We start from the raw sequence: 27337 nt of genomic DNA, 5'->3' as shown, positions 1-27337 counted from the left end.
GACCAAACACCATGGGCTCTCTGATGGCAGGTCCATTGTGGAAATCAATTTGCAATTGTGTTCTGTGTAGTTGCATAGTAGACTGCGCAACCTGATTGGGCCACAAGATGAACTCGGCAGAATCTCCGCCAGTTCCGAATCGATGACGTCGGATAACATGGTGTTCTCCATACTGACTCAAAGACTTTTCTTGTTGATAATAATGCAGAGTTGCAACTGCAGCGTAGCATACACATACATCGACGCGAGTTGTATTCGAGACCTAGAGGAATTTGGGTTTGCGCTTTACCTACGTAATACCTGGCGCCTTCGATAATACCAGTGCCATTAAAGCAGTCTCCAGTAAGTACTAAGCAGGATGATCGACATCAAGACTAGCACAATAGCACTCTTCTTCTAGTCGTCACCGCCACAGCTTTCATCACAGCCGCCTGGCTCGTCCATCCCCACGAAAAGTGACCGCCCAGGTAATTGAATCTGCGATCACAAGCGTGATAACACGGAATGTGGCCTGACAGCAGCGCTGGCGGAGGGCGCTGTTGTGGCGCAATCGAGGCGGGACAAAACCCGACCACAGAAGGTTTAGCGGGCTCTCTGGGCAGTATCGAAGCTGAGTGCTGTGCCCAATAGCAGAGGCCAAATTGGCCAGAGTGGACCGATTTGGAGGACTGAAAAAAGGAAAGTCGAAAAGTCGAAAAGTAGAAAAATAGGGGGCAGAGAGAGGGGCGGGGAAGGGAACCGGATTGATCGCAGCTGGTGCTAGCCGGGGCTTGTGCAGGTCGAACGTAGACGTCATCCGCATCCGTCACCGTCACCAGCGCAACTACTTACCACTTACCTTCAAGGCTACCACAACTGTACTAGTAATACCACACCCACCACCTCCATCACCGCCATCACCACCATCATTGCTCATTCACTGCCCTTCAGTCATTGCTGCACCCTTCTGCTTTTTTGTCCCCCTCCCGTGCATACGGTTCCCCGCTCGCTCTACGCATCGCCATTCCTGCTTTCTGTACTGCCTGTGACAATTGCGACTTTGTTCTTATGGCGGGGAATTGGTTCGTCAACCCAGCTTGATAAAACGCAGCAACTGCCATCGGGACTATCAAATTTCCTATTTTCCTTGATTGTCCATCGCTTGCGCTGTCTACACACTGCGGCGGTGCAATGGCCACCGCACAGTCTCCATCTCAGGACGGCTACGACCATATTCCGATGCCCAATGACCCATCGCAACTGAGTCGCATGGGATCTGGCTCACGCCCCAACTCATACGTCGCCAATTCTATCGTGCCTACAGAATTTGCTGTTTCCCAGCCAGCGCATCTACCTGATCAGTCGCCCTTGGGCTATACCTCACGTTTCAACGAAGATATGGACATTAGCAGGCGAGGCTCTGCGGTTGTTGACGGATTTGCTGGCGTCGGAGGATCTAGTCTGCAGCGGAGTGATTCCCAAATGTCGCACAACAGTGTTCTTCCATCCAGAGGCGGCACGCTGAAAAAGAAACCATCCTTGAGCAGAAAAGGAAGCCTAAAACGGAGCGGCAGCAGACGCAGCCTTCGTGCAGGCAGTGTGAGAAGTCTGAATCTCGGAGAAAAGGAAAAATACGGCGGCGATGACCCGAGCAGTGCCTTCTACGTCCCAATCCCCACGACTGGCAGTCCTACAGACGAACTAGCACATCGGTTTCAGTGTATGCACTCTTGTCTTCATAATGATACATATAACTAACAGCAACATTAGCGTGGCGCAAGGTTCTCAAAGACCTGATCGTATTCTTTAAAGAAATTCAAAAGTCTTACGAAACGCGAGCAAAGTTGTTGCTTTCAGCCGGAAATGTCATTAACAACATGTCCATTCCCTCCACCTTCTTGGAATCCGGCGGACTAGCAGATGCGACCGAAGTTCTACGCGATTATCACAAGCAGGGCCTCGCCGAGGCCAATAAGGCTAGAGAGGTGGAAAGCGAGGTGATCCTTCAATTGACCGGTCTTCGAAGCGACCTTCAACAAAAAACCAAAGAAATCAAGAGTCTATCTGGTGATTTCAAGAATAGCGTGGACAAGGAAGTCGAGAGCACGCGCAAGGCCGTGCGCAACTTACAGGAAACCTTGGGCCTGGTCGACGTAGATCCATCTGCTACGTCCGGCAAACACGATCCATTTATTCTCAGGCTGCAGGTTGACAGACAGCTCGAAAGACAAATCGAGGAAGAAAACTACTTGCACAGGGTAGGGTCTTTTTTTCTGCCGCACAGTATCAAAATATTACTAACAGCACCGCCTAGGCCTATCTAAACCTCGAAAACTCAGGGCGCGAATTGGAGTCGATTGTTGTTGGGGAAATCCAAAAGGCTTACAATGCTTACGCTAGTATCTTGAAACGAGAAGCAGACGAAGCTTATGACACAGTCGAGAAACTCCGAGCAGGTCCTATTTCTATGCCCAAAGATCACGAATGGAACAATTTCATTTCAGAGAGTGAGCAGCTGGTCGACCCTCGTGTACCAGTCCGAAACGTTGAAGCCATTTCTTATCCTGGAAAAGACCACCCAGCTGCAGCTGAAGTCCGGTCCGGTATGCTGGAACGCAAGAGCAAGTACCTGAAGAGCTATACACCAGGATGGTATGTTTTACTTCCCTATATTTATTTGTTGCGCATTATCCATTTGCGTCTTGCTGACAAAATTCAGGTATGTGCTGTCTGCAACCCATCTTCACGAATTCAAATCCGCCGATAGAATAGCCTCCCAGACGCCGGTCATGTCTCTTTACCTACCAGAGCAGAAACTCGGATCACACTCTCAGCCTGAATCTACCTCGCACAAATTCATGCTCAAGGGACGACAAACTGGCGCGATGCATCGTGGTCATGCTTGGGTTTTTAGAGCAGAATCCTATGATACGATGATGGCTTGGTTCGACGACATTACAAACCTTAGTGCAAGGACGGGAGAGGCACGAAACGCATTTGTTAGACGTCACGTCCGAAGTCTGAGTGGTAACAGCTTCAGAGCAAGCTCGATCAGCAGTGACGGCGTCATGGACGAGGATGAAGCCGATCAAACTCCGTACTCTAGTCAATCGGCTGTTTTGCAACGGGCAACTTCAACGGCAGCCGTGACGCCGGATAAACGTCCTCAACCAGGTGGGCGTTTCCCAAGTGATGTACAGATCGACCGCAACTTACAGGCCACCTTATCACGTTCTAGTGGAGAGAGTTCTGGCGACCGAGAAGCTCTAGCTGGAGCTAGCGCGCTCCCCGACTCCGGCATTCCATTTGCACCGACCCAACAACCGGCCGAAGACCCGAATTATCCTGCAGCACAAGAACATACCCAGCTACCACACCGACCAGTTAACTACCAAAACGCTGCACCTCCTGAAAACTACGACTCTTATGCCGGAGAGTGGGTAAACACATCCACTACCATTGATCACGCCCATAACCACAAGCAAGAGCAATCACCTACTACCTCTCGTCGAGCCTTTTCTCCCTCCCAAGCCCCGATTGTCGTCAACAACGAAGCACACCCGCAGAATAACTACGTCGACAATGACTCGGCAGAACTCGCTAACACGAATTCTACCAATCCCTCTGCGGCTACCACCTCGATATATGCGGTCCCAGACGCCTCTCTGCTTAATAGACAGGAATCTGAGCGCTCGAGGCAGACTCATTCCACATACTCATTAACCGCATCAACCCCAACGTCTATCACATCGCCTTTATCAGATAGCGCCGTCATGGATGCTTCATCTACCCGTCCGAACGCACAATCCAAGGAGAGTGCTTCAACCATTGACCAACTCAAGATGCCGGGGAAATTTCCCCGCACCCTGACGGGCTGATTACTAGCTAAACAATTCCCTTGTCCTGTTGATAATTCTCTGCTGTTACGTTATGGTTTTTTGAATTAGAACATAACTGTCGTTACAACTGTTGTCTGTGAGCGCTATTCCTTTTTCTTCTTTCCCTCTCTCTGTGCCGAGTCTCGTACTCACCCAGAGCATTCTGTTCTTTATTCCAGATACTCTTCATCGTTTCATCCTTTGCACTCTGGCTGGCTACCGTTTTTCTCTCCTTTCTTTTCCTTTCCTTCTCTTTTTTTTTTCGCCCTCCTATATATGCGTCATTTCTCTTGTCATGTTCGTACTTTCTACTCCTGGCTTGATGCCGTCCAGCGTACATGTCATGCCATTCCTACCAACGGCATGTGTTTTCTCTTTTATATATATCACAATCTTGTTTTACAGCCCAGGTTGGAACGTCGTACATAGCCTTTTCGTTTTTTAAGGAGCCTTTTGGGTCTTTGAGAATATCATGGACGTTTTATACAATGACCAAACAAATAATTGGCATGTATCAATAATCGAAGTCGGTATTGTGCCCAAACACCTAGTCAACGTTGAACGATCGACGTACGTATTCTAGGAGAGACTCGTGGTCGGTCTGGATTACATGTATAATTTGTTTTATGAGTTATTGAAACCTCGTTGTATTCACTGACTTTGTTTCCTATCTTCTTCCATATTCCACCCAAGTGCATGTACCTTTTTTTTATTCGGCAAAATAAAAGCGAAAATAGACGAGAGAAAAAAGAAACAAAAAAAAGATAAAAGAAAAGCTAAAAGACCAGCAATTGAGTACTCCCAGTAGTCGTACACGCACCATGGGCTTTCTAGTTCGGCCTTGACATCATTTCACCTCCCCTCGATGTGGTAGATGAATGCAAATCGAAAAAAAAAAAAAATTTCCTTCGACGTGCCAGAGGGCCGAAATGCGGATAAATCAGAAACGTTGCCGGCTCATCAAGTTGAATATTCTCACAAGATGACAGACATTGAAAGAATCTGTTTCACCCACATCAAGAAAGTAAAAAGTTACATGGGGAATCTTTTGGAAGTAAAATTACATCATCTGGTCTTGAGTCAGACCGCCGGCGTTGTCACTTGTATCAATTGCATCTTCGGGCCCAGAAGGATGAGCGTATCGGACAAACGTGATGCCTAAAGAACGACCGCCGTACTGATAACCAGTGAATTTGGCTGGGACAAAGGTTAACGATAAAATCCGAGAGAAAGAACAAATACGGGCACTTACACCTTGCGGTCTCAGCAGTCTCTACGCTGTCGAATTCGACCACGCCGGTTCCACGGGAACGACCGTTACCTTCATACTGAATTTCGGCACGTTCAACCTTTCCAATAGTGGTGAAAAGATCGACGAGGTCTTCGTTACATGTGGACCACGGCAGCTATTGACCATGTAAGCAGCTGTCAAACACCCGCCAGCCATGATACTCACATTACGGACAAAGATAGTCGCACTCTTGTCACCTCCGGAGGTTGCATAATCTGTGAAAGGGTTGGGAGGGCCAGATGGAGGTGGAGGAGGAGCATCATAGCCACCACCAAAACCGCCGCCGCCGCCGCCGCCGCCGCCGCCGCCCCCGCCAGAGAAACCACCTCGTCCTCCAAAGCCACCTCCAAAACCACCTCTTCCGCCAAAGCCACCGCGACCACCAAAGCCGCCACGGCCACCGAACCCACCGCCAAACCCACCACGGCCGCCAAACCCACCTCCGGATCCACCTGCATAACGGTCTTCGCGGACTTCAAGAATTCTTCCTTGCCAATCATAACCGTTGAATTGCTGAATGGCTACGTTGGCGTCATCTGCAGATTCAAAAACAACAATGCCGGAGCCTTTCGGGCGGCCGCTGGGGTCGGTCAAGACGTCTGCACGGATTATAGTACCTTGTTGAGCTGTAGAATGTTATGGTTAATGATGGATCTGTACTCTGCGGCATTCCTGATCTTCAGATGTCCAACAAGTTCGCACTTACCAGCTTGACGGAACAGATCCTTCAAATCTTGCCAGCCAACATTGAAGGGAAGCTACAAATCATAGTCAATACCATGCTCTAATTTATCAGTGACTGAGAGAAAATGGGAACAAACGTTGGAGACGTAGAGTTGTCGGCCTGCACCACCACCGCCGCCGCCGCCGCCACCACCAGGAGCACCTCTACCACCAGCACCACCGCTGAATTCTCTTGCTGATGGTGGTCCTGCAAAGCGTGGCTCGGCTTCACGGTCCTAATTCGGTTGAATATAATGTCAGTTCCGCCTGCGATATATCGAATGGAAAGTGTTACCTCGCGCACGTAGACAAGTCGTCCCATGAGGTTCTGGTTGCTCAGGGTATTCACTGCTTGCTGAGCTTGTTCCCTCGTTGCGTATTCCACAATCCTATAGGATGATTAGTACTGTCATATTGAGCTAAAGAGCTGACTTGACACTTACCCGCAGCCCTACAATTTTCGGACAACCATGTCCCAACCCGTCAACCCAACATTCCAAAATAACCAAAGAAAAAAACCAGGAAAGACCAGCCACAGCTACACGGTGCCCACCTTCGACATTCCATTCGGAAGTAGTAAAACATCGGCAAAGAGAACTTCTCCAGCTACAGACGATGTCCCGATTAGCGATTCTTCAAACCACGATAAAAAGACAGGTCAACTCACCCTGTCTCATGAAATCTTTCAAGTGATGCCATTTCACATCGTAGGACAAATTTCCAACGTAGACCCTGCGGTCCTGCTGAGAGGAGTCGCGAACCGACTGCATCATTTGCTCTTTTGCTGCTGAGCGGTCTTCAAAAGATCTTCCTGATGGTGGCCCACCACGTCCACCGTAACCAGAACCTCCAGAAGGGCCACCCACACCACTCATAGGCGATCTGGATCTACGGTCACCACGGCGATACTCGTCACGGCTGCGAGAGCGGCTGCGAGAAGAATATGAGCGACGCGAACGACGAGGACTCCGTGAACGACGAGAGCGATCACCCCGTGGAGAACGAGATCTCTCACGCTGCATACGTTAGTAAAAGCGTTGGCTGAGTTCACAAGAGACTGCCGCCAACGGATGATAAACCAGTGTGCGCATGAATGCCAAGCATCAGCGAGCAAAATACAGGAAGGAATGAAATTGTGCGTTGCGACTACTTGGATCGCAGCCTGCCATTCAATCATCAAGGGGGGAGGGGTAATCTCACCCGCAGACTGCAGGGTGAGAGTAACCATGATCTGCCGACAAATAATTGAAAATGTGCCAGGCAATCAATTGGTTGCTTCAGGGTTGACACCATCCACTGCACATCCGGCTTGAAGAACAAAAGGTCCGGGATGGCGATTGATGAAGAGGCCTATCCCAGCAAGATGAAGAACAAAGAAAATAAGAGCCACTTACTTGGTTGGGTCGATAAACGTCTGCTGTGGTTTGATCAAAAATGTCAGTACCCAGTTGTAGCAATGAATATTCTTGACACAAACGAAATATGAGTTGGTTGAGTCCTCGATTTAGAAAAAGGAGTGGATAAAATTGAGGACAAAGGAGCACGAGTGGATATAATAAAGACCAATTTACAAAACACCTGGTGTACTTCAAGTCTCAAGTACCCAGCAATATGCACCTGGTTGACGGTGTTTTGTAGAGCGCAGCCAAGATGAGGGGGATGGAAAGAGGTGGGTTAGACCACTCGGCTTGATTGGGGGTAAGAGGGGAAGCCGATGGTCACGTACAGAGGCACTGGAGTGTCACTTTGTACGAGGGTGGTAGTAGCAAAACTACCAGCAACAAGAAAGCCGATAACAGAACGGACACGCAAGTGCGGCGGCCCAGTTCAGTTGAATGGTTGGGAAATGAAAATGAAAAAAAAAGAAGAGAAGACGATGCAACAGAGCATGTATGACAAGCAGAAGCAGAAGCAGCAAGGCTAGAAAGGAAACATAACCCACCCATGATTCGCCCGGAGTTGGATGCAATGGCTTGCGGACTTCCCCTCCGTTCGAAATTCGAAAGTGGAAAGCTAAGGCGTGAGGGAGACGCAGCGCTGCACGAGAGGGGAGCGAGCAGATGATGGAGGGGGGCGCTTGAGTGGGTGAGAAAATAAGCCCCGGAGCGCCTGTACCTCCAGGAACGGTCCCTAAGGACAGGGATGGCAGGACAGTTGGGGTCTAAGACCAGGAGCGAGTCGACCTGGGCAGAGGCTGAAACTTGGTTAACTTGTCAGTGGCAAGAAGAGCTTAGCAGTGGAACATGCGCACGCGCTACCCAGATATAGCAACTGATGCAGTGGGACGGGGCGATGAGTTTGGAGGGTGAGATAATAATAATAATCATAAAACAAATAGTGAATAATAATGGACACGCACACAACGGGTAGTAATAATAATAGTAATTTCAAGACTGGTTTAGGGGGATGGAGAGGGGCAATAATCACAATCACGATGCACTTGCAGCTGCCACGAATGATTAGCTGCTGATGCTAATCGATGGATCACGGGCTGGAACAGTGGAATAACCTGCCGTTGGCTGCAGCAGCGCGACTGGATTCTCGACAGTCGACAGTCGCGCGGAGTAAATAAAAGAGAGAGGGAGGAGATTAGGCAGACGCAAGTCTAGAGCTGCGCGTTGGTTGACGCGTAGCAACTTTTGTTTCACCTTGCTGCGGCACGGGCAGAAATTTCGAAGAGAAGCGACCACGATTGATCTACTGACCTTAACAGAGCCTGATTTCCTGTTACGAGATGACTTGGCAATAACGGCGCTGATCGATCGGGTGCTGGTTGTCCCTCTGATGGTCTGGCACCTATTCTTATTCGCGCGGCGATGATGGATGCAGTGCTCGTCCTGGAGTCGTGATGGGGAGCCGGGCTAGGCAGAGCTTCGGCACTCAGGTTTGCCCGAGCTTCACTACCTTTCCGGAAGGCGGGTCCTTCCTCGATGGCTGTCGCTCCTGCCGCGCTCGCACTTATACAACAATATAGTTAATATATCAATAGAGTATTGAATTATATATCCATTAATAATATATTAGTGCTATAAACAGAAATGCACCAATGGCACTACTTTGCCACTATGTTTCTTCACGGCGATGATTCCACGATGAATGGCACCATCATTGTATATAATACTGCAGTATATATTTCAGTCCTCCGTTGGCCCAGCTTTTCAGAATGCCGGCCAATCACATTGAGCGTCACAAATTAATGGCTGGCTGATTTAAGATTATTAATGCTGAGTCGTCCAATCACAGCAGCCGCCCTCCTCCCACAAACATGCAGGAGGCAGACCCCCGCATACTGCTCTGATTGGATAGCCACCGATGCGCCGAGCCCACGCAGCATTCATGAGTGCATCAATGGACAGAGCTCATTGGCCGCAGCCCCATGCAAGCGATGCTCATTGTGGTAGAACCAAGGAAGCCGACTCCCGATCCGGCCCAGGCTCAGATCACTGCCCAATTGGGGGTCCAACCAGAGCGGCCACGGGCTTCAGCCTTGTAAGCTGCTGCCAATCGGCGTGATCACTTGCTTTATAGTTGGACGAACGTTGACGGTTGGATCTCGAAGTAATGAATGATGTGCTTGGAAGAGCAGATGGCAGATTCCTCGTATTAATGCTATCTGCACCGTTGAGAAGGAAGGTGGAGCCGGTCACTCCTGGTCTCTGCGCCACTGCTTGGGCCGGCGCTGACCAAGCCGAGTATTCGACTTCACCCGTACCCTACAATATCTATCAACTGGTACCGTGTAATGATTCTACTTAGGCTACTTAGGCCGTGTGAATGAAATGCAAAGCTTGGTGATCTGTTCTTTGTTGTCCTTGATGGTGATCAATGCACACAGCGTGCTGTGAATCCATGACCGGTCATCTCGATCGTCTTTATGAATACATCTAGTCAACGACATGTGGCCTTGTCCATGCGTATTCCTCTACATGTTATCGCAGGGATCTGCATCAAGGATTCGAATCTTGAAGGGTCTGTTGGCGGCTTTGAACTATAGGTCTTGGATAGTCTGATAGTACAGTATCAGCCGGGTTTCATGAAAAAAAAGCGGGCGGCTCCCCATCAGCAGCAAGGGTTAGGCTTTTTCGTCCCTGTTATTCTGGGCTGAATGCCGTCGGAAGGCTTAGTGTACGTGCATCTACGCTCACTGGCTCTTACTCCCATTGACTGACATTCAGCCATTTTCTCGAATTTCCTTATTGGTCCGCGGAGATACGCAGTCGTACTACGGGCTATCGAAACTGGATAGCCCGCTCAATGGTTTTCATTCTCTCGTCAAAAATCTCAATATAGAGGGTCTACCGGAATCCAGTCATCACAATCAATAGGCAAGGGTATTATCTATACTTTACAACAGGTGTTCAACCCTAGATTTTCAATATCCCCCAGCGTGCGACCGGATTTTTGGCTTAAATGAGGATTCAACTCTAGTTGATTTCACCGCATAAACCATATATCAAGCTCCAGTAGGACAAAATGGCAATTTGCAAATTATATTCAATATGATCCGTTCACATGCATCACACATTCCCGGAAACTATAGTATTTGTCTTTTATGATCTGGTCATCGCAAATACGCACGGCCTGTATTTCTCCTTCGCCCTGCTTCAAGATCTTGGAAATTCCTGGACTGAGTTGTAGGTAGCGAAATTACGGGGTTTCATGAGTAACGATACTTTCAATGTGAATCGTTGACGATGAAAGTCCAATGCTTGCTGGCTCTTGAAAATGCACGCAACTGTCAGACTCCATAAAACATGCTACTAGCCTTTTGGTGTGATCTTCGACCGATTTGCCTAGTTCTGAACTCTCAGGCTGGGGGATTTTCATCATTCAGTAATAACAGAAAGACTGATCGATCAATCGACGAGTGGCTATTCGGCCAATGCTCCGGGTATGCATTTCTACAAATTGGAATATTCCCACTCAGCCAGCATCCTCACAACCAAGGATTTAAGTGGTCTGTTTTCGCAGGCTCTATGACGCTTCTTTCGAGGGATGCATGATGGCTTGCTCCACTCGATCAATACAAAGGGTCAAGCAGTTTGTTACATGAGCGAAAACAGAGGAATCACCTGTCCCATGAACTTCAATACACCGCCTAGGACTCAAGACATCATGGAGTGACAGAGCCAACAGCGTGTCAATCCGGGAAAAACCCCCGTACTAAGTCCGTTCGATTATCGTTCAGAGATTTCAGCCTGGTCCATACAAACACAGAGTCGTTAAACGCGGCCCAGACAGTCAGACCGATCTATACTAGTTCTGCACCTGAGCACTGACCTCCTGGCCTGTTGCTCCAGAAGTTGTGTCTCGCCAAAAGGAAAAATCAAAAGCGAGAGGGCCTCCCATTGCCGGCGGACGAAGACTTCGGTGTTTATCATTGGGCGAAACGGAGGGAAGACAGCCAGACTAGTCTCATCCCAAGTTCATAGTCTCAGCTCTTCCTGTCCAGTCAATCACGTAGACTGTGCGCCTGCATTGGATAACCCTGTCTAGCGTGCACTACTCCTGCAATCTGCCACAACCCATACGCAGAAATCCCACATTTCTCTCACAGCAGAATGAGAGCCACACTACCAGCCCCCTATGGTTCTATCTAACATTCACGAGATCCCCAATTGCCGAGGGAGTCTGAAACGTATCCCACCTGCTGATCAGCCTGTCATAAAGTCAGAACACGCTGTGTGAGGTTCTATTGATTTGGGAAACGGACCCTTGTCATTATATCACATTTACTATAGGCATAAACGAGTCCGATGCCAATAATTGGCCATAGCTATAACGTTCCGCTGATACCACTCAGTGCCACCAGCTAGTTAGTTGGATTTATTCACCAGCGTGGGCCAGAACCCTGGCATACATAATTGAAGCCAGCATGTCGATACGTACATGGCCACTGAGACGCCCGAGGAGCCACTCTACTAATACATATAGTGTAATGAATGTCTAATTGCCACGTCCTTCATTTTTGCATTCCACGAAGAGCACTTGCATTCAGGTGGGCTACTAATTTTTCGCTAGAAACGGCCATAGCTTCTCCCCCGCTTTCTTTTGCAGGTAGGAAGACTCGTCAGAGTGAATTTGAAATGGAAACCACTTTTATCACATGAGACCTACTATAAATGAATATTCCAATTCGAAATTTATGCGCCATAATACTTGCTCATCCGTAACACTTAAGATTGGGTGAGACTCACACCCTGGAAGGTGACTAAATAGGCTGAATACAAATGCTAGGAAAGTATCATATAGTGTTAAATCTGTGCATGTGATTACATACGCACCATGTAGCATCCTATTATCTCGCCTAGTACTGTCCAATTGGTTCCAATATTACCTCATCGGTCCAAATAGCAAAATTGTGTTCACTGTATATAATGCTAGAAAAGTCGCATTGTGGAATTATACTTACCAGAATTCTAATTTTATTTTCACTACATCAATGTACGATAATGATATCAGAATATCACCAGTGGTTTGGTTTGTATACGATAAGTTGGATGCTATCACTTACGGGGGCGAAATGTCACAACATTTGAAGCAATCAAGCCCGAATATTGGTAGTGAGGACCCAATAAAATATTACACGCCACAAAAGACTTTGTCTGGGTTAAGGATATCTCCTGATATTGGTGACACCAATTAATGTAACTGATGCCTGATCAATTCCAGGCCTATAGTTTCTCGGAATTTTGAAGATTGTTGGGCGATTATTGAATCTTTCACCTTCTTATATTAAAAAACAACATAGTAAATATAAGAGCTACATCAGGAATTTGCATTCATTTATAATTTGATTTCATGAGTGAATGTCAGCTATTTGAATAGTTTGGTGACGAAATATTTACTGGGTGAAGTTGCCCAAACGGATATGCTCCTACCAAGCCAAGCCTTTTGACTTTTGACTTCGGAGCCATAGCTCGATTTCCCCCCAGCATTAACATTTGTTACCCCAAGTCGCCATCCAAACTCTGCTCTAATTGCGCCGAAACACTTACCAGGCCTAATTCACTTCAGGCCAATATTTCCAGTTAAGTCTCGTTTTGTTTCTTAAACGATTCTGTTCGGATAGAAATGGCTACTCGATGCGATTGCCGCCTGGCAGGCAACATGACGAACAGCGTCGGAAGAGCACTCAGTTCGTTCAAAACCGGAGCCATCACCACTCAATTTCTGAGCAAATCGAAACCTTTCCACTCCCCAAGTCGCAATTACACAAAAGTCGCGACTCGGCCTATTCGCAGCACCCAAGCTCCGCGCGCGTTCAAGAGCCCGCGATTCTCCTCTCAACTACGGTGCTACCACTCGCGATTCCATGCCCCTCTTCCAACACACGAGTACACAAACTCTCAAACCGCCATACTGTCTGCTGCGCTCAAGCATGTTCCTGACCATGGCTTTACAAAGCAAGCGCTGATGCTGGGTGCGCGTGACATGGGCTTCTTAGATGTTTCGATACAGCTATTTTCGCGGCAAGAGATGGACCTCATTCTGTTCTGGCTTGCAAGTCGACGCGGGCTTTTACGGTCAAAGGTAGAGAATGGTTTATTCGAGGGGAAAGAGTTGGCTGTGGAAGAAAAAATTAAGAGTCTGGTTTTGGAGCGACTGCGGATGAACAACGAGATAATCCACCGCTGGCAGGATGTACGTCTTGTGGACTATAAAGACCCCCACTGACTTTCTATTTTATACTAATATAAATGACTCCAGGCTCTTGCACGCATGTCGTTACCGTCGAATATCCCTCTTTCCATTTCCGAATTGCACTCGCTCTCTTCCGATATTCTGCACTTGGCCGGGGATGCCTCTATCGACGCCTCATGGTACACCAAACGTCTATCGCTGTCGACCGTTTATGCAAGCTCCGAGGTGGTCATGACCCAGGACTCTTCGTCAGGCTTTAAATACACCGAAGAGTTTGTTGAGCGCCGGTTCCAGGATAACAGTACAATTGGGAGCAAAATCGGTGGCGTGAAATCATACCTGGGCTTCATGGCTGGAACAGCTGTAGGTCTGGGACGAAGCTGGGGATTGAAGATTTAGTCGGCTTAACATATATAGCTTCTTTTTGTATTATTATAGATTATCTCTCTTCACTGGCTAATTTACTAGTTAATTTACTGGTTTTTATGGATTCTTTAGCTAGATCTTTACTACACTGTTACTTGATAGCTTTATTGATGGACTGCAATGTTTAGTCTAAGAGCTTTCCTAGGCTATTAGAGGTACATTTCTAGAGGGATTTTCATAAAGATGCATGAAATAATATTTGAATCATGGGTGCATATATAGCACGAAACGATTGTTTAATAGATCACGTGGCAACGCGCCGTGGTTTCCACGTGTTTCCGCATATTGGCGTTTTCGCTCCACACGGTCATCTCATCAGCCAATCTTCAGGAGAAGAGGAATGAAAGGAAATTTGATGCACCGGCTTGCTTTCAGCAATATATGATCCTTCACCATGCCGCGCACCCAAACAGAAGAACTCTCCGAGTTCGAAAAGCAGCGACTCGCGAACATAGCCGAGCGCGACGCCCTCCTCAAAAAGCTCACCCTTGAAGCCCAATCATCCGGTCTCTTCACGAAACCGTCGCCGGCCAGACCGGGCGCCAAAGATGGTGCATCACGGCCTAAGAAAAAACCAACCCCGCGTGTCAAAAAGGAGGAAGTTGAGGCGCCGATTGTGCGTCGCATGTCGTCCCGTCTGCGAGGCGTCACGGCAGATAGCGAGGTTGCGAAGCGCAAGGCAGATGAAGCATTTGAGGAATCACAAAAGTTGGAACGAGAGAAGAGGATGCGCAAGTCTGATTTCTTCACGCTGGATAATATGCTAGTGGCCGGTCAGAAGTTGAGTGGTGATGCGCTCATCGGAATAGATATGGTTACGAAGGGTGTCGCAAAGCCCTATGAGCGGACATTCGGCGAGGAGGATGTCAAGAAGACAACAGATAAGGAATTAAAAGCTCTCAGGGAGGAAATGAGTAACCTGCAATTGTGGGATCAGTGGGAACCGCAAAGTATGTTCGATATATGGTCTTGGAACGAAAATGGTTTGATGCTAATGGGGATACTTTCTTTGCAGGTCTCAAGATTACTCCCGAACGAATTTATACCATGACATTCCACCCCTCTGAAACCAAACCTCTAATCTTTGCTGGAGACAAGATGGGCCATTTGGGCGTGATCGACGCATCACAGAAACGGCCCGAGGTTGGCGATGACGACGAGGAAGAAAACGATGACGATCCAGCAATCACAATGCTGAAGCCGCATACTCGTACTATCAGTTCAATGGTTATTCAGCCCCAAAAGTCAACCCATCTCTACACAACAAGCTACGATAGCTCTATCCGAGAAATGGACCTGGAAAAAATGACCTCTGATGAGAAATACGCCCCAGAATCTAGATCTACCGACAAACCAATATCAGGCATTGATATGGCTTCTGATAATCCTAATTGTCTTTACTGGACCACATTAAGCGGCTCATTTAACCAATATGACCTTCGTGAGTCGAAGAAGACCGCATCCATTACAGAATGGCAATTATCTGAGAAGAAGATTGGCGGGTTTTCTCTATTTCCGTCTAATCCATACTTTTTTGCGACGGCGAGTCTTGACCGCACGATGCGACTGTGGGATCTCCGAAAACTATCACATGAAACCCCGGAAGCTATTGGAGAACATGAAAGTCGTCTGTCAGTTTCACACGCCGCATTTAACACTCAAGGCCAAGTTGCTACTTCATCTTACGATGACTCCATCAAAATATATGATTTCGGCATTAAGGGCATCTCATCGTGGGGACCGGGCCACCAGCTAGACGAAAAGGCGATGAAACCCGACACCGTTGTGAGACATAACTGCCAAACAGGACGCTGGGTTACAATGTGAGATTCCCCATGCCCTATTTTTTTATTAAATATAACAAATTATTAATGATGCTCGGTTACAGCCTGCGGCCGCAATGGCAGCAAAACCCTCAATCGCCAATTCAGCGCTTCTGTATCGGCAATATGAATCGGTTCGTCGATATATACTCTTCTAGTGGTGACCAATTGGCTCAATTGGGTGGTGATGGAATCACCGCTGTTCCGGCAGTCGCTGTCTTTCATAGGAGTAAGAATTGGGTTGCTGGTGGAACAGCAAGTGGAAAGCTTTGTCTGTGGGTGTAAGAGAGCTTTTTTATTTTTCCTATAATTTACATGCTCAATATACTTTATCCGACCTCAGGCTAAGCACTACGGCATGACAAACATGTATTGTACTCAATGTGCTATATGAAGCAAGCACCTAAGGTTTCCTGATAGAAACGCCCGCTTAGAATGTTAAAGAATAATATGGCTTACCCCAGAATGTCTACTGTAGATCAACTATCACCCGATGATACATGGCTTTCATAATGCTCGTTCCCGATTCGACGTCCACTTTTGGTACCAGATATTCATTCCCCTTCAATTATTGGGGTGAACCATAAAATTTCGCCTCTCAACGGTGGATCGCTCGATTGGTCCAGATTGGCCTCTTGCCACTAGGTTTGACCTCAGATGGCAATATCACCTGGTGTCTGCATCTTAGCGACCGCTCAATTCTAGGTCGAAGCTGAAAATATGTATGAGAAAGCTACACACAAGAGGCTAGGAGATTATGTCAATACAGTAATAATGGACATTATCTAATATGTTGACAAAAAATGAATTAACGAAATACAAGTAAGCATCTCAGAATGCCTCCAATCTCTCAAGCTTATATAGATGTGTAGTCACTGGTGGCTCACATGGGCCTGTTTCCCCGTTATTGCGGTAAGCCTTCTTCTTCCCTGTTCCTTTACTTATGGCTGATTAAAAATATCTAGGGAACACTATGTGCTATGGCCGTCATGTTTAATATATGTGCAGTAGCCCAAGGATGGCTGGAGATAGTAGAGGTTGATGGGAGTACAAGCACAGTGCCGCCGTCAGTTTGGTGAGTGTTTAATCTCCCTTTACCCTCTTGTATTCCATCTAGTTGCTAAATCACCGCTAGGTTCATTGCTCTCAAGGCGGTATCATTGACTTTAGCATCCATTACATACATTGGGTTTATCCTTACCATGACATCAAAACATAACCCAACCAAAGGATTTATTGCGACGATATCGGGTTGGCTTGTCGCAGCGACGGTGTTATTCAGCCTCATAGGTGTCATGGTTCGACAACATCGAATCATCCAACCGCCACAGTCATTGCAGTATACGCAGAATTTCTTCTATGGGATACTAGCTGCAGGTCTTTACATTCTGATAGCAATCTTCCTGGCTATTTACACCTCTAGCACGCACTCTATCCATCTGACCCGCGAGGAAAGGCGAAAGATTGAATGCACAAGTATCATCCTGCGATCTATCACATTTGCGATTTTTCTTATCGGAGGCGCCGGTACATACAGTGCCGTTGAAAGCTGGTCTTTCACGGATTCACTATATTTCACAGATTATACGCTCCTTACTATTGGCATTGGGAATTTTGCGCCTAGAACCCACCTTGGGCGAAGCTTGCTATTTCCATACGCCACTGCAGGAATTATCATCTTGGGCCTCCTCATTAGATCTATAACATCGTTCGCAAAAGGATTGAGAGATATGAAGCTCAGGCTCAGGCTTGAAGAGGAGCGAGGTAATTTTCATGAACGAAGGGACTTCGGTGGTTCTATTGACCAAACTCACGAAAACATCAAACAATCTTCCCATGTGATTGACAGTGCTCAATTCCCAGGGACAAGTGAAATTACGAACTTGCACCGCGTTAAATCTGACTTTTATCGGAGATACCGCTGGAAGGCCCTTCTACTGTTTTTGACATCATGGTTCGTCCTTTGGCTCGTCAGCGCCGTTATTTTCAGGCGATCCGAAAAGAGCCAGAACTGGAGTTACTCTACAGCCCTGTATTTTACCTATATATCCCTGACAACTATCGGTTACGGTGATCTCTATCCCACCAGCAATTTTGGCAAGGCTTTCTTCGTCTTCTGGTCTCTAATTGCTATACCTGTTCTAACGAACCTCGTCACTGCCATGGGTGATATTAGCCTTCGTGCGATTGTCGATTTCTTGAGTTATATGTGGAAATTTGGGGCTTTAGGAGTGGGACATATACTGCGGCGTAATAGGCATACGAGCAATTCTCGCGCCAGTGGAAAACGAAATATTAATGATGTCCCGAATCCAGAGTCACTAGCCTCAGGAACCGAGTTGGAAAATTATGCTTGTAGTTCATCTGCGGGCTGTCAATCTACAAAATACTTCCAACCTATAGGTATAACAGGCAGTTCTGCTACCAACGAAATAGAGCTCGGTAATGTGAAGAGTGAAACCAGTCAAAACAAGGTTTTGCTTGTTGAAGAAATTATGAAAATGGTGGCTGCTCTTAGGAATGGGTCTGTCGAATACGATCCATCTGATAATTGGACTAGAATCCTTCCCCTTCTGCATGCAGGGGAAGCGAAAGGACCAGATTCAGCGCAAGTAACGCGTCCTGCGGTCTTTCAAGCCCCTGAAAAGGACACGACGAGGAGGGCTATGAGTTCCGAGAGAGTGCTAGCTGATAAAAATGCTGAACTTCTTTGGATGCTACAATTCATGGTGGAGAAGCTTTATTTAGATTTAAGGGAGGAAGAATTGTATAGGAAGGTAGAGTGAAAAAGACTTGCTTTCACTTCATGTGGCAAGAATTAAGCTTCAAATTTCTTTTTGAATGCGCGTATAACTAGAGTCTGCTAGTTTGTACTAAAATAATCCTCTGTATTCTATATTTTATTAATTTATACAGCTATGAATTGATTATACGGTCTCAAAACCTGAAAGTTTCACTATCATATGAGTGCTGCATTATACACAATTAAGATAGTACATCAAAAGCCTCAAGGAGACTATTTTTTCTGGATCTCCTGGGTTCCTTTTCGCCCATCAATCGGGAGACGGCTATCTCTGCGCTCAGTACGCTATATTCCATACTGAATGTTGTTTCACCCGGTATCTCGACGAATTGTCCCACTAATGCAACATTAGTTGTTCCCGAAGGAATAACACCCGGGCGGTCACCTTGCTTCCTTGTGAGCATAGCAGATGTGGCATACGGAGAGAGGCAGGGAATAGTAATCGAGGTTTTGAGAATATCGTCACCGGGTAACTGCAGATGCCATAGTAGCTCCTTCATAATCTCTTCACCCGTGCAATTATACATGGGCTTCTGAACAATATTTCCATCATTTTGTGAGTCTAGCCCATAGCCCCAGAAAATTTGAACATTCGAGGGTTGATTTGAGAATATGGGCTGTTGAGGGACATTGATAGTTATGCACCAGTTGCTATCGACCAATGTCACAAAGGATCCTGACCCGGGCTTATTATGTGTTAATTCAGTGTACAAGTCAAAGAAAGGGGAGTCGCTAAGAGTAACAGTAAATGTCACTAGTTTAGATTCTCCAATCCGAGAACAGAAATTGGAAGGATTCCCAAATTCAGGACTCTTTTTGGATAGCTCGAACCAGAAAGACCAATCCGAATTCTGCGCATCTTCCATCATTAGTCCAAGTGGCTTCGGATGTTGGGAATTAGACCCTAGCGAAACGTTTGATCTGATAGGGCCCGGGTTGGCGATAAAGATATCTTCTGGGCAAATAGGGAGAGATACATTCCCGTCATTTTTTGACAGGAATTCGATCCCGATAACGCTTGTGGTACCGTTAGAAGAACTTGTGCTGATAAGCTTGGGTTCAGCTTGTTGCCAAACATTGACACCTTTGCTAAGAACAAATTCTTCGATTGGTTTGATGATCGAGGTATGTAGAGTATATTGAGTCCGACGGAAGATGTTTGAATCATTCAAGCTTTGAATTCCATGTAGATATTTGCACAAATGTCGTCGGAATTCTTCAGCACTATGCCAGGGCTGCATCGCGAATCTATGTTTATCTGTCAGAATCTATACCACTCACACGAAATGAGAACAGAAATTAAACAACAGCGATGAAGCGAATAAAAAGAGCCAGTTCTCGGTTGTGCATAAGAGTGTAGAACATACGTGGTCGACCAGAATATCCAAAAGTTAGAAGAGAAAAACTCGGAATCGAAAACCTCTCTGACGGCTTTATCGCCAAGAGTGCTTTCATCTTCGAGCATAAATCTGAATATAGTTAATCGATCCTGTAGCCTAAGGTGAAGCCGTTTGGTGTCAACTCTCGTAGGTTTGGGACTTGCTCCCGCAAGAAGACGCGTCGAAGCCTTCGGCAGGCCATGCGCCCTCCGTGCGTCGTCCTTGATGATATCGTTCAGAGATCTACCTTGTTTTGAAACATCAGGGACAAGCTTGAGGAGATCTTCCACACAAGGGTCATGGTAGTAGGGTTGGAGTCCAGCATGAACGGTGTAGCCATCTACAGGGTTGCCAAACGCATTGGCAGTGTGATTTTGGTCTCCATAGAGTTCGATGAAATGTATGTTAGGACCCGGTACACCTAGCTCTACCAGACGAACTATGGCAGAGAGACATCCAATTCCGCCTCCGACTATGAAGCACTTAGTTGTGCGAGGGTCTTTCTTCAATCCAGCGCCTTGCATATCTGCGTTGTATGATGAATATCATGTGAAACGATACTATTACGAGACAAGTGACAATAATGAAGGATTATATGCCATGTAGGATCTCCTATGTCTATGACGCATTGACTTGCATCTTGAATTGTTGAAGGTTGGAGAGGTCATACGATGTGGGAATGTATCCGAATCCGGAACCTCCAATCAAGGGACGCGCTTTACACAGCTGTTTACCTACTGAGCAAAATTAGTATCATGCATTTCATATTGCTTGAGTTATCAAACCGCAATCAACATCCAAAAAGATAAGCAGGCACAAAAAATCGTCTTCTGAGGTTCCACCGGGAGTCTCCCGGGTCTCTGGAATTCACGAGTCAAAATCGTCAAAATCCTACAATAAAGATCAGTATGTTTATCGTCATGTTTCTGGACATTATACGAGCACCAGCGTGCTTACCACTACACTTTGGAACCAATAGGCGGTTGTGGCGACAAGAAATGAGTCATGGTAGATTACTGATAATATACATACAATTCATGTATCATCGATTTAGGGATATAGTGAGATTAATTAATAGACCCCATATTGACTCTGGACACTTTTTGTATTATTTTGAGCTCGCAATGAGCGTATCTCCTATATACCCATACAGCCCAACATCCCTATGTATATGTCTAATGTTGTAGTAGATCTTTTTTCGACATACATGAGGAAAGCGCAACCAAAATGGTTCCAAACATAACCAACCCAGAACCAAGAAAAGGCTCGTTTCAGTATCCAGCCATGGGGTCTGTACGCAATGGAGGAAACAAAAAAACGGGTAGGAAACACGCTTCGTAAGAGAGATAGAAGAAGAAATTTAGGAGAGGGTATCCAACACCAAATCAAATGCATGCAAAAAGGTAACAAAGCGCTTGGGGGTAAGAAAGTCTTCAAATAATCCAAGGGGTTGTAGACGTTGAGAACTTCGAGGATATTGGCTGTCATTATCGTGGATGTAAATCACAGTATTAAGCCTTTCATGGCATGGTGTGAAATCAATAATATGCCTAAAAACTGTGGATGAGGCTGAACCATGATTATATTAGGCTTGTTGCTCAGCAAACGGTAATAATTAGGTAAAGCTCACGAGTATATCATGCTCATTTCGCCAAACGTTGAATAAAGAAATTCGTAAGGGTGCTTATTCAGTTGTACAGAAATATTATTCTCCGGTTGAAAGATTGATGGGAGTATCGAGTTTAATCTTTATTCTTGCGTCTTGACGGCCCTGGCACAAAGTCCAAAAGTCGTAGTTTGCTTGATGTTTCTCGTCCAATTGTTGATTGTCTACTTCTGGCGTGTTCTGGTTCGTCGAGTGAGTACTGTGATGAGTTCTGAGAATTCGCGGCACTCTCACGTAAATCTGACGGCTTTGCTAATGTGAATGGTAGACGCTGTTGTTCCCACGTCGCTGAGGAAGAACTGGGAGGGGTATCCTCGTCGTCTTCTCCACCGGTATCGGTCGACCTGCGTGGCAAAACAGGCCTTGTCGCAAAGTAACCAACAGAGTTGCGATGGCTCGAGACAACAGCAGAGGCAGTGAGTGGTGTCTCCGTGGCAGGAGTAGTTGGTTTGGAATCATCATCGTAAAATGAAGTTGACCGATCCATCGATTCAACAAGTTCCTCCCATTTGACTTCAAGGGTTCCGTTGGGTCGTTCAGCCTGCTCAGCCTTACCAAAACACTCTCTCGTCCGTTGCTGGAGTTCTAGCGCTAGAGTGTTGAACCTAGCAATATTTGGATCCAGCTCTTCCAATTCGTTTAGCCTGCTTGGAGCACTTCGTAACCAAAGTTTGATAAGCGCGGCAAAACTCCTCGCATGATCGATAAGGAAAGGTAGACTAGGAAATCCTTCTCTAGATGTCACAGGTAATCGCCCCAGAATTTGTATTGGTGTGGCATATTGAGGCGTGACTATTTGTGCGGGTCGTTCGGCTGGAATGGAGCAAATCGTATCTACGAATTCCTTGAAAGCTGAGCGATTCATGAGAAGGAATTTGTTCATGGGCTCCATCCATGGCTCTTTGCCACCGAAAGTAGTCATATTTGCGAGGCCTTGCAGAGCCTTGGCGATAAGAGTCAAAGTACGTTGAGCGCGAGGACGTGGATGTTCTATTCATCTCATTAGCCCAAAGTTGACAATGCTAGACGTTGATAGAACAAACCTTTCATCAAACCGAATAACTTGGGATTTAGAATTGCAGGACAGAAAAACCGCAGGAATAGAAAACCTGATACACTGCTGTAAGTGACGGAGCGCAAAAAGTCGCCATAGCGATCCTCGGCACAGGCTCTAACGTGTCTGAAGATACGCCGAAGTTCAGAGGGACACCTAGAAGCAGATCCAGCAATGGATTTCCAGAAAAGGCTAGTTAGACCGATAAGATTTCTCCAATTGCGATCCAAGTCTTCAGGTCGTGTGCGCATGGGATCAACTTCACAGTCAGGATCACTTTCATCTAGATCACGAACTCGCTCTCCAATAGTTTCCTCCAGGTATTCCTTTCCAAGACGTCTCATATGCATATCAAGAGCTTTGGTTAGTAAAGAGTTGCCTCTGAAGAGTAAATTGGCTTCGATGGTCGCTGAACGTCCAAGATCTCTCACGATTACCTCCCGATCATGCCCAGACTCCTTTGAATCGTTGGAGTGTAGTCTTGCGGTGTACCTAAATCTATGATGGACATTGGTAGTTTGGTCTTTGCCGAAACCGTCGATTTCATCCTCGACTAGAGCCGCTATCCACTCTGGAGCCTGTCCTGATACCTGGAAGATGTTGAGTAAGAGCTCAGAAAGTCTGCTGAGTTCTGTTGGCAAAACATGTACCATGTTTATCGTCAGGTTATTTGGAAATGCGTGAAGGAGCTCGGACATAGGCTCATATTCATGCGACATTAAAACGATTGTCTCGTCTAATTGGACCTTCATGTACATTTCTCCAACTTGTTGGTCCCTGTCGTCAATGATAGGCCACCATTTTTCATGGTCAACTCCTGATTCAAGTTCATCTAGCCGGAGGTCAACCCGTCCGCATGTAGCATCATGTGACGCTACCTCAAGATCATCCAGAATAGACATAGGGTTTAGTTGAGCATCCAATGTATAGGGTCCATGAGCAATGAGTGTCCAATCCTTTTGTACGGGATTAAGCGTCTTCAGTAGAACGGAGACATTGGAAAGGATCGGGGGCAAATCGTTAAAAGTAAAGTCTTCCCTCCAGAAAGGAGTAGAGGTCTTCTCCTTCACTGCTGTTTTAGCCCTGATTTCTCCATCCAGAAGGACCTCGGCATAATAATCACTGGGGGCGCTCTTTTCGGCGGATTTGGACTGAGCTTTACTTATTGATGGCTCTTTCTCTTTGTTGCTAGCATTCGTCAGTCTAGCCTCGGTGATTCGTACTGACAATAATCTTTCGATTCGAAACATATCTGTTGTTGAGGTTGAGGTTGGGAGTGGGTTCACTGGGTATTGTGGACGGCTTGGGTCATCGGAAATTGCATTTTCAGGTCCATATAGCTCGGGAATGGTGAAGGCTCGTAGTAATACAAACCACACCTCAAAGAGTACCCGGCTTTCTAGGGAGAGGAAAATAGGACGCGAAGCAGACTCTGATACAGATATTGCAGCATATTGAGGGTAAATCGCAATGCAGTACTCGTCACCCAAGACCGACGCATCAAGCTGTTGCACCGAGCAACGGGACAATTGCGATAGTTGGATTACGGCGAGAACGTTCGCGTCAGTTTCCGTGTACAATTTGAAATAACCATTCTCCTGCAACGTACAGCTCACTCTTTGCCATGCTGGGGAGTGTAATTTTTGCTGCCGATATGTCGACACCTTCCATGCGGGTTCCGGGCGTGCACCAGAGACGCTAGGCTTTTCCCATAATAGCATCTTTCCAACCTTGATAATAGCAGCATCCTTCTGCACAGCACTCTCGGAATTTCTCCGGCGATCAACAAGACGCCGATCGCCAATCGTCACCGACTGAGGCTTTGTTCTTTTATTCTGCACACCTTTGGGGCGAATTGGCTGCCAACACAACAGTGCTGCAAGCCAGGAGTCGAAAGTCTCGTTGACGTGAGGTTTGAGCTGGATACCTAGACCAGACGTAAACGTTGAGACACTTAAATACGTCGATTGAAGATCAGTGTCGAAAAGAGTGCGAACATGGCATCCACGGAGGTCGGGAATAAGAGTTTTCGCCAGGGCGACTTCTCCTTTAGCTTGGTATATCAAGCTACCTGTCGCCACATTGATTGCGCAGTAACCGGACGTCCATTGCGCGTTTGTGGCAGTTCTAAAGGAAAGAATGCCGTGCATCCTTCCACATGTTGACTTCATCAACTGGAGTATCTTGGTTGAGTCGGCATTAGACAGAGGGGACAAAAAGGCGGCCGGATTTTTAGATACTCCCGTGATCAGCCCAGCACCGCCTGGGGCAGCGGCTCTAGTCAAGCGTTGTCGACCACCAGGTGGACCTGAATAGGTTGGCGATTGGATGATGGAAGGATAGCCTATTGACCCTACTGATTCCTCCGATACTTTAGTATTGAGGGGTGTTGTTGATGTGTTAATGGAGTTGAGGCGGTTTCTAGTTCGCGACAGAAAGTTGGGGGATATCTCGCTCCTCTGTTCATCCAAGGTAGTCGTCCTCGACCGGACGCGTTGTCCTTTTGCCTCGGGTGGTAGATCATCTTCATCGCCGGCAGAGTGATATGGGCTAAATTCCCGCCGGCGGTCCCATTCAACGTTCTTCGATCGGACAGTCGAGCGGGGAGAAGCAGCGGCGCTGGTAGATAGTTGGTCGGGTTCTGACAAGGACGAGTGATTGCCGGTGTCGGAGACCGAATCTGGTGTTACAGTCCTGATAGTCGTCTGTTGAAAACTATCCGGATAGACCATCCCGTGACGGTCTTTGGATGATGACTTTTTACTTGGTCGTCGCTCAACGGGACGACTATAAATCCCTTGATGGGTTGAGTTTCGCCGAAACCCATTGGAGCGTTCTTGGTCCATCTTTCCCACTCCTTGTTATCAACCTGTATCTTCTTGGCGCAGCGGTAATATCCAGACCTTGATGAAATTCGAATTCGCATATAGTAGCCGACCTGAGCCTGCCGGTCCCAAAAAGTGGAGGAGTGCCTATGAACGCTGGGTTGCTACCGGAACACATGGAGGTCGAAAGTTATGCATTGACCAGTATGAAAGCCGCCGGTGATAGTGACTGGGGGTTCGATGTCCCTCCTTGTGCGAGAGGGTCGAAGATGGCTCGGCGGGTGCTTTTAGGTCACCACTGTCGCCGATGTCAGTGCGAACCCACTATGTGCATCAACAGCAGTCGGGCGTTGCAAGATTAAGTTAGATATCAGATTTGACTTCAACAGAGATCGTAAGGCCGACAATTGCAGGATCAGGCGCCGGCACTTGGGGGAAAGGCCGCGCAGGGGGTTCTTCGCACGGTGACAAGTAATGGTATGGGTTTTGCACGGGTGGGGGGAGGGGAGGAGTCGACGCCAAGTTCCAGCACGATCGCACACCGGGTATCGCAGGGCAAGCCACGCGGGTCTATGAGCGCATGTATGGAGGTGAATGTATATTCATATATATAAAGACAGACAAATAAAAGGAAACTTGAAGAGATTGTAGTGTCTGCGGGTGGTGTCCAGGCCCTGGGGAATGGGTGTTCTGTGGGAAGAGATAGGAGAATTGGTGCGGGAGTTGCTCTTAGTGTCGTCGACGCGGGCTATTAATTAACTATTATGCTTGCTCCTGCGTCTTCTTCCATTATGATTGTTGTTATGCTGCCAAGCGATACGGCTAATTTCACGACCGCCATTCGGGAGCCAATTTATTACGATTATTATTCTTCTTCTCACGTCGTCAATATCAGGTTACTAATTATTCCTACACCGCGACATGTCCAAACTTGAGCCGCGCTGATGCCGCGCTGATGCCGCCGGGCCTGGCGATTAGACTGGGCGAAGCAATTACTCGCAGGCACCCGGATTGCCAGCGACATGATGATGGTAATCGAACCTGCGATGTCGCAGCTCAAACTTGGGATGCCAGGTTATTCGCCACTGATGCACCACTTTCGGACGAGACTACTGGTCGGCATCGGCGGAAGTTGGCCCCATGCCCAGTAAAATATCATACTAATACTCGCTGCAATGGCGTTTATGAGATCCCTGCAGGCTTGCAGCTAGAACACCGTCTGCTAGTCAGTCAACGGGCATCTAGAGCCTGGAGTGGACGACTGCCGCGGACTTAACATGGTAGATGCCAGTAAATGGGGCCAAGGAGCGAGGCGGTGGGCGATGATCTTCCTATCATGATTCATGATTCATGACTCTGGACTCTCGACTCTCGCTGCCCTTTTTCCTTAGCCTATTCGAGCATATTAATAATATCTTCGTACATAACTACTCCCACATATCCAAGACCACGCTCTTCAGAAATATGAATCTGGCTAAGACCAATGCATTAATAATGCCGCATATTGGTGCTGACACCTACCGAACTGGCTCTGATTGTCTCCGACTATGCGGCTGGTCCAAATGGGGTCCCTAGCTGCAGAAGAAGCATACCATCGTGCATCTTGGCGTATTAAAGGGCTTCGAAGGGCAGTCTCTGGTGGAGATAATAGTTAATACATCACAGCAGGAGGAGCAGAAACCTGATTGATCAGTCTAGAAAGAAAGCACCAAAGCCGCCAAGCTAGGCGCTGGCAGCCTAAGGCAACAACAATGCCAGATTTGGACTCTCGGGTGTACCCTATGCCAGGCCAATATTATCATTAACCAAAAAATTATCATCTTCTGGCCAGTATGCGACTATGCGT

General features: G+C 47.1%; 8 protein-coding genes across 8 annotated transcripts; 4 read left to right on the top strand and 4 right to left on the bottom strand.

The window, feature by feature from the left end:
- Positions 1 to 1170: 1170 nt before the first annotated feature.
- On the top strand, positions 1171 to 3857 carry BGW36DRAFT_290816 (PH domain protein; the record flags this gene model as incomplete). Its single annotated transcript, XM_046210792.1, has 4 exons — positions 1171 to 1699; positions 1750 to 2237; positions 2294 to 2631; positions 2699 to 3857. 4 exons carry the CDS (start codon positions 1171 to 1173, stop codon positions 3855 to 3857), a joined length of 2514 nt encoding a protein of 837 aa, XP_046075246.1.
- A 607-nt stretch (positions 3858 to 4464) lies between these two features.
- On the bottom strand, positions 4465 to 6893 carry BGW36DRAFT_445480 (uncharacterized protein; the record flags this gene model as incomplete). Its single annotated transcript, XM_046221674.1, has 9 exons — positions 4465 to 5054; positions 5110 to 5263; positions 5314 to 5774; positions 5855 to 5906; positions 5970 to 6107; positions 6167 to 6260; positions 6315 to 6322; positions 6425 to 6477; positions 6539 to 6893. 9 exons carry the CDS (start codon positions 6891 to 6893, stop codon positions 4918 to 4920), a joined length of 1452 nt encoding a protein of 483 aa, XP_046075245.1. The 3' UTR covers positions 4465 to 4917.
- A 6088-nt stretch (positions 6894 to 12981) lies between these two features.
- Positions 12982 to 13914, top strand: BGW36DRAFT_356016 (COQ9-domain-containing protein; the record flags this gene model as incomplete). Its single annotated transcript, XM_046213713.1, has 2 exons — positions 12982 to 13515; positions 13582 to 13914. 2 exons carry the CDS (start codon positions 12982 to 12984, stop codon positions 13912 to 13914), a joined length of 867 nt encoding a protein of 288 aa, XP_046075244.1.
- A 421-nt stretch (positions 13915 to 14335) lies between these two features.
- On the top strand, positions 14336 to 16049 carry BGW36DRAFT_394658 (WD domain protein; the record flags this gene model as incomplete). The annotated part of the gene is made up of 3 exons (XM_046217941.1): positions 14336 to 14891; positions 14957 to 15764; positions 15830 to 16049. The coding sequence occupies 3 exons, from the start codon at positions 14336 to 14338 to the stop codon at positions 16047 to 16049; spliced, it is 1584 nt and encodes a 527-aa protein (XP_046075243.1).
- A 505-nt stretch (positions 16050 to 16554) lies between these two features.
- On the top strand, positions 16555 to 18550 carry BGW36DRAFT_356014 (putative potassium channel; the record flags this gene model as incomplete). Its single annotated transcript, XM_046213712.1, has 4 exons — positions 16555 to 16586; positions 16637 to 16676; positions 16730 to 16839; positions 16900 to 18550. 4 exons carry the CDS (start codon positions 16555 to 16557, stop codon positions 18548 to 18550), a joined length of 1833 nt encoding a protein of 610 aa, XP_046075242.1.
- A 199-nt stretch (positions 18551 to 18749) lies between these two features.
- On the bottom strand, positions 18750 to 20470 carry BGW36DRAFT_394657 (myosin-crossreactive antigen; the record flags this gene model as incomplete). The annotated part of the gene is made up of 2 exons (XM_046217940.1): positions 18750 to 19815; positions 19935 to 20470. 2 exons carry the CDS (start codon positions 20468 to 20470, stop codon positions 18750 to 18752), a joined length of 1602 nt encoding a protein of 533 aa, XP_046075241.1.
- Positions 20471 to 21016: 546 nt separating this feature from the next.
- On the bottom strand, positions 21017 to 21561 carry BGW36DRAFT_106809 (uncharacterized protein). The gene has a single exon (XM_046209207.1). The coding sequence runs from the start codon at positions 21432 to 21434 to the stop codon at positions 21084 to 21086; it is 351 nt and encodes a 116-aa protein (XP_046075240.1). The 5' UTR covers positions 21435 to 21561; the 3' UTR covers positions 21017 to 21083.
- Positions 21562 to 21688: 127 nt separating this feature from the next.
- On the bottom strand, positions 21689 to 25512 carry BGW36DRAFT_394656 (putative GTPase activating protein; the record flags this gene model as incomplete). The annotated part of the gene is made up of 2 exons (XM_046217939.1): positions 21689 to 22602; positions 22656 to 25512. The coding sequence occupies 2 exons, from the start codon at positions 25510 to 25512 to the stop codon at positions 21689 to 21691; spliced, it is 3771 nt and encodes a 1256-aa protein (XP_046075239.1).
- Positions 25513 to 27337: the final 1825 nt, after the last annotated feature.

This window comes from Talaromyces proteolyticus (genome assembly GCF_021365285.1).
Source record: "Talaromyces proteolyticus strain PMI_201 chromosome Unknown BGW36scaffold_3, whole genome shotgun sequence".
NCBI lineage: Eukaryota > Fungi > Ascomycota > Eurotiomycetes > Eurotiales > Trichocomaceae > Talaromyces > Talaromyces proteolyticus.
This window is presented reverse-complemented; position numbering and strand designations above follow the sequence as displayed.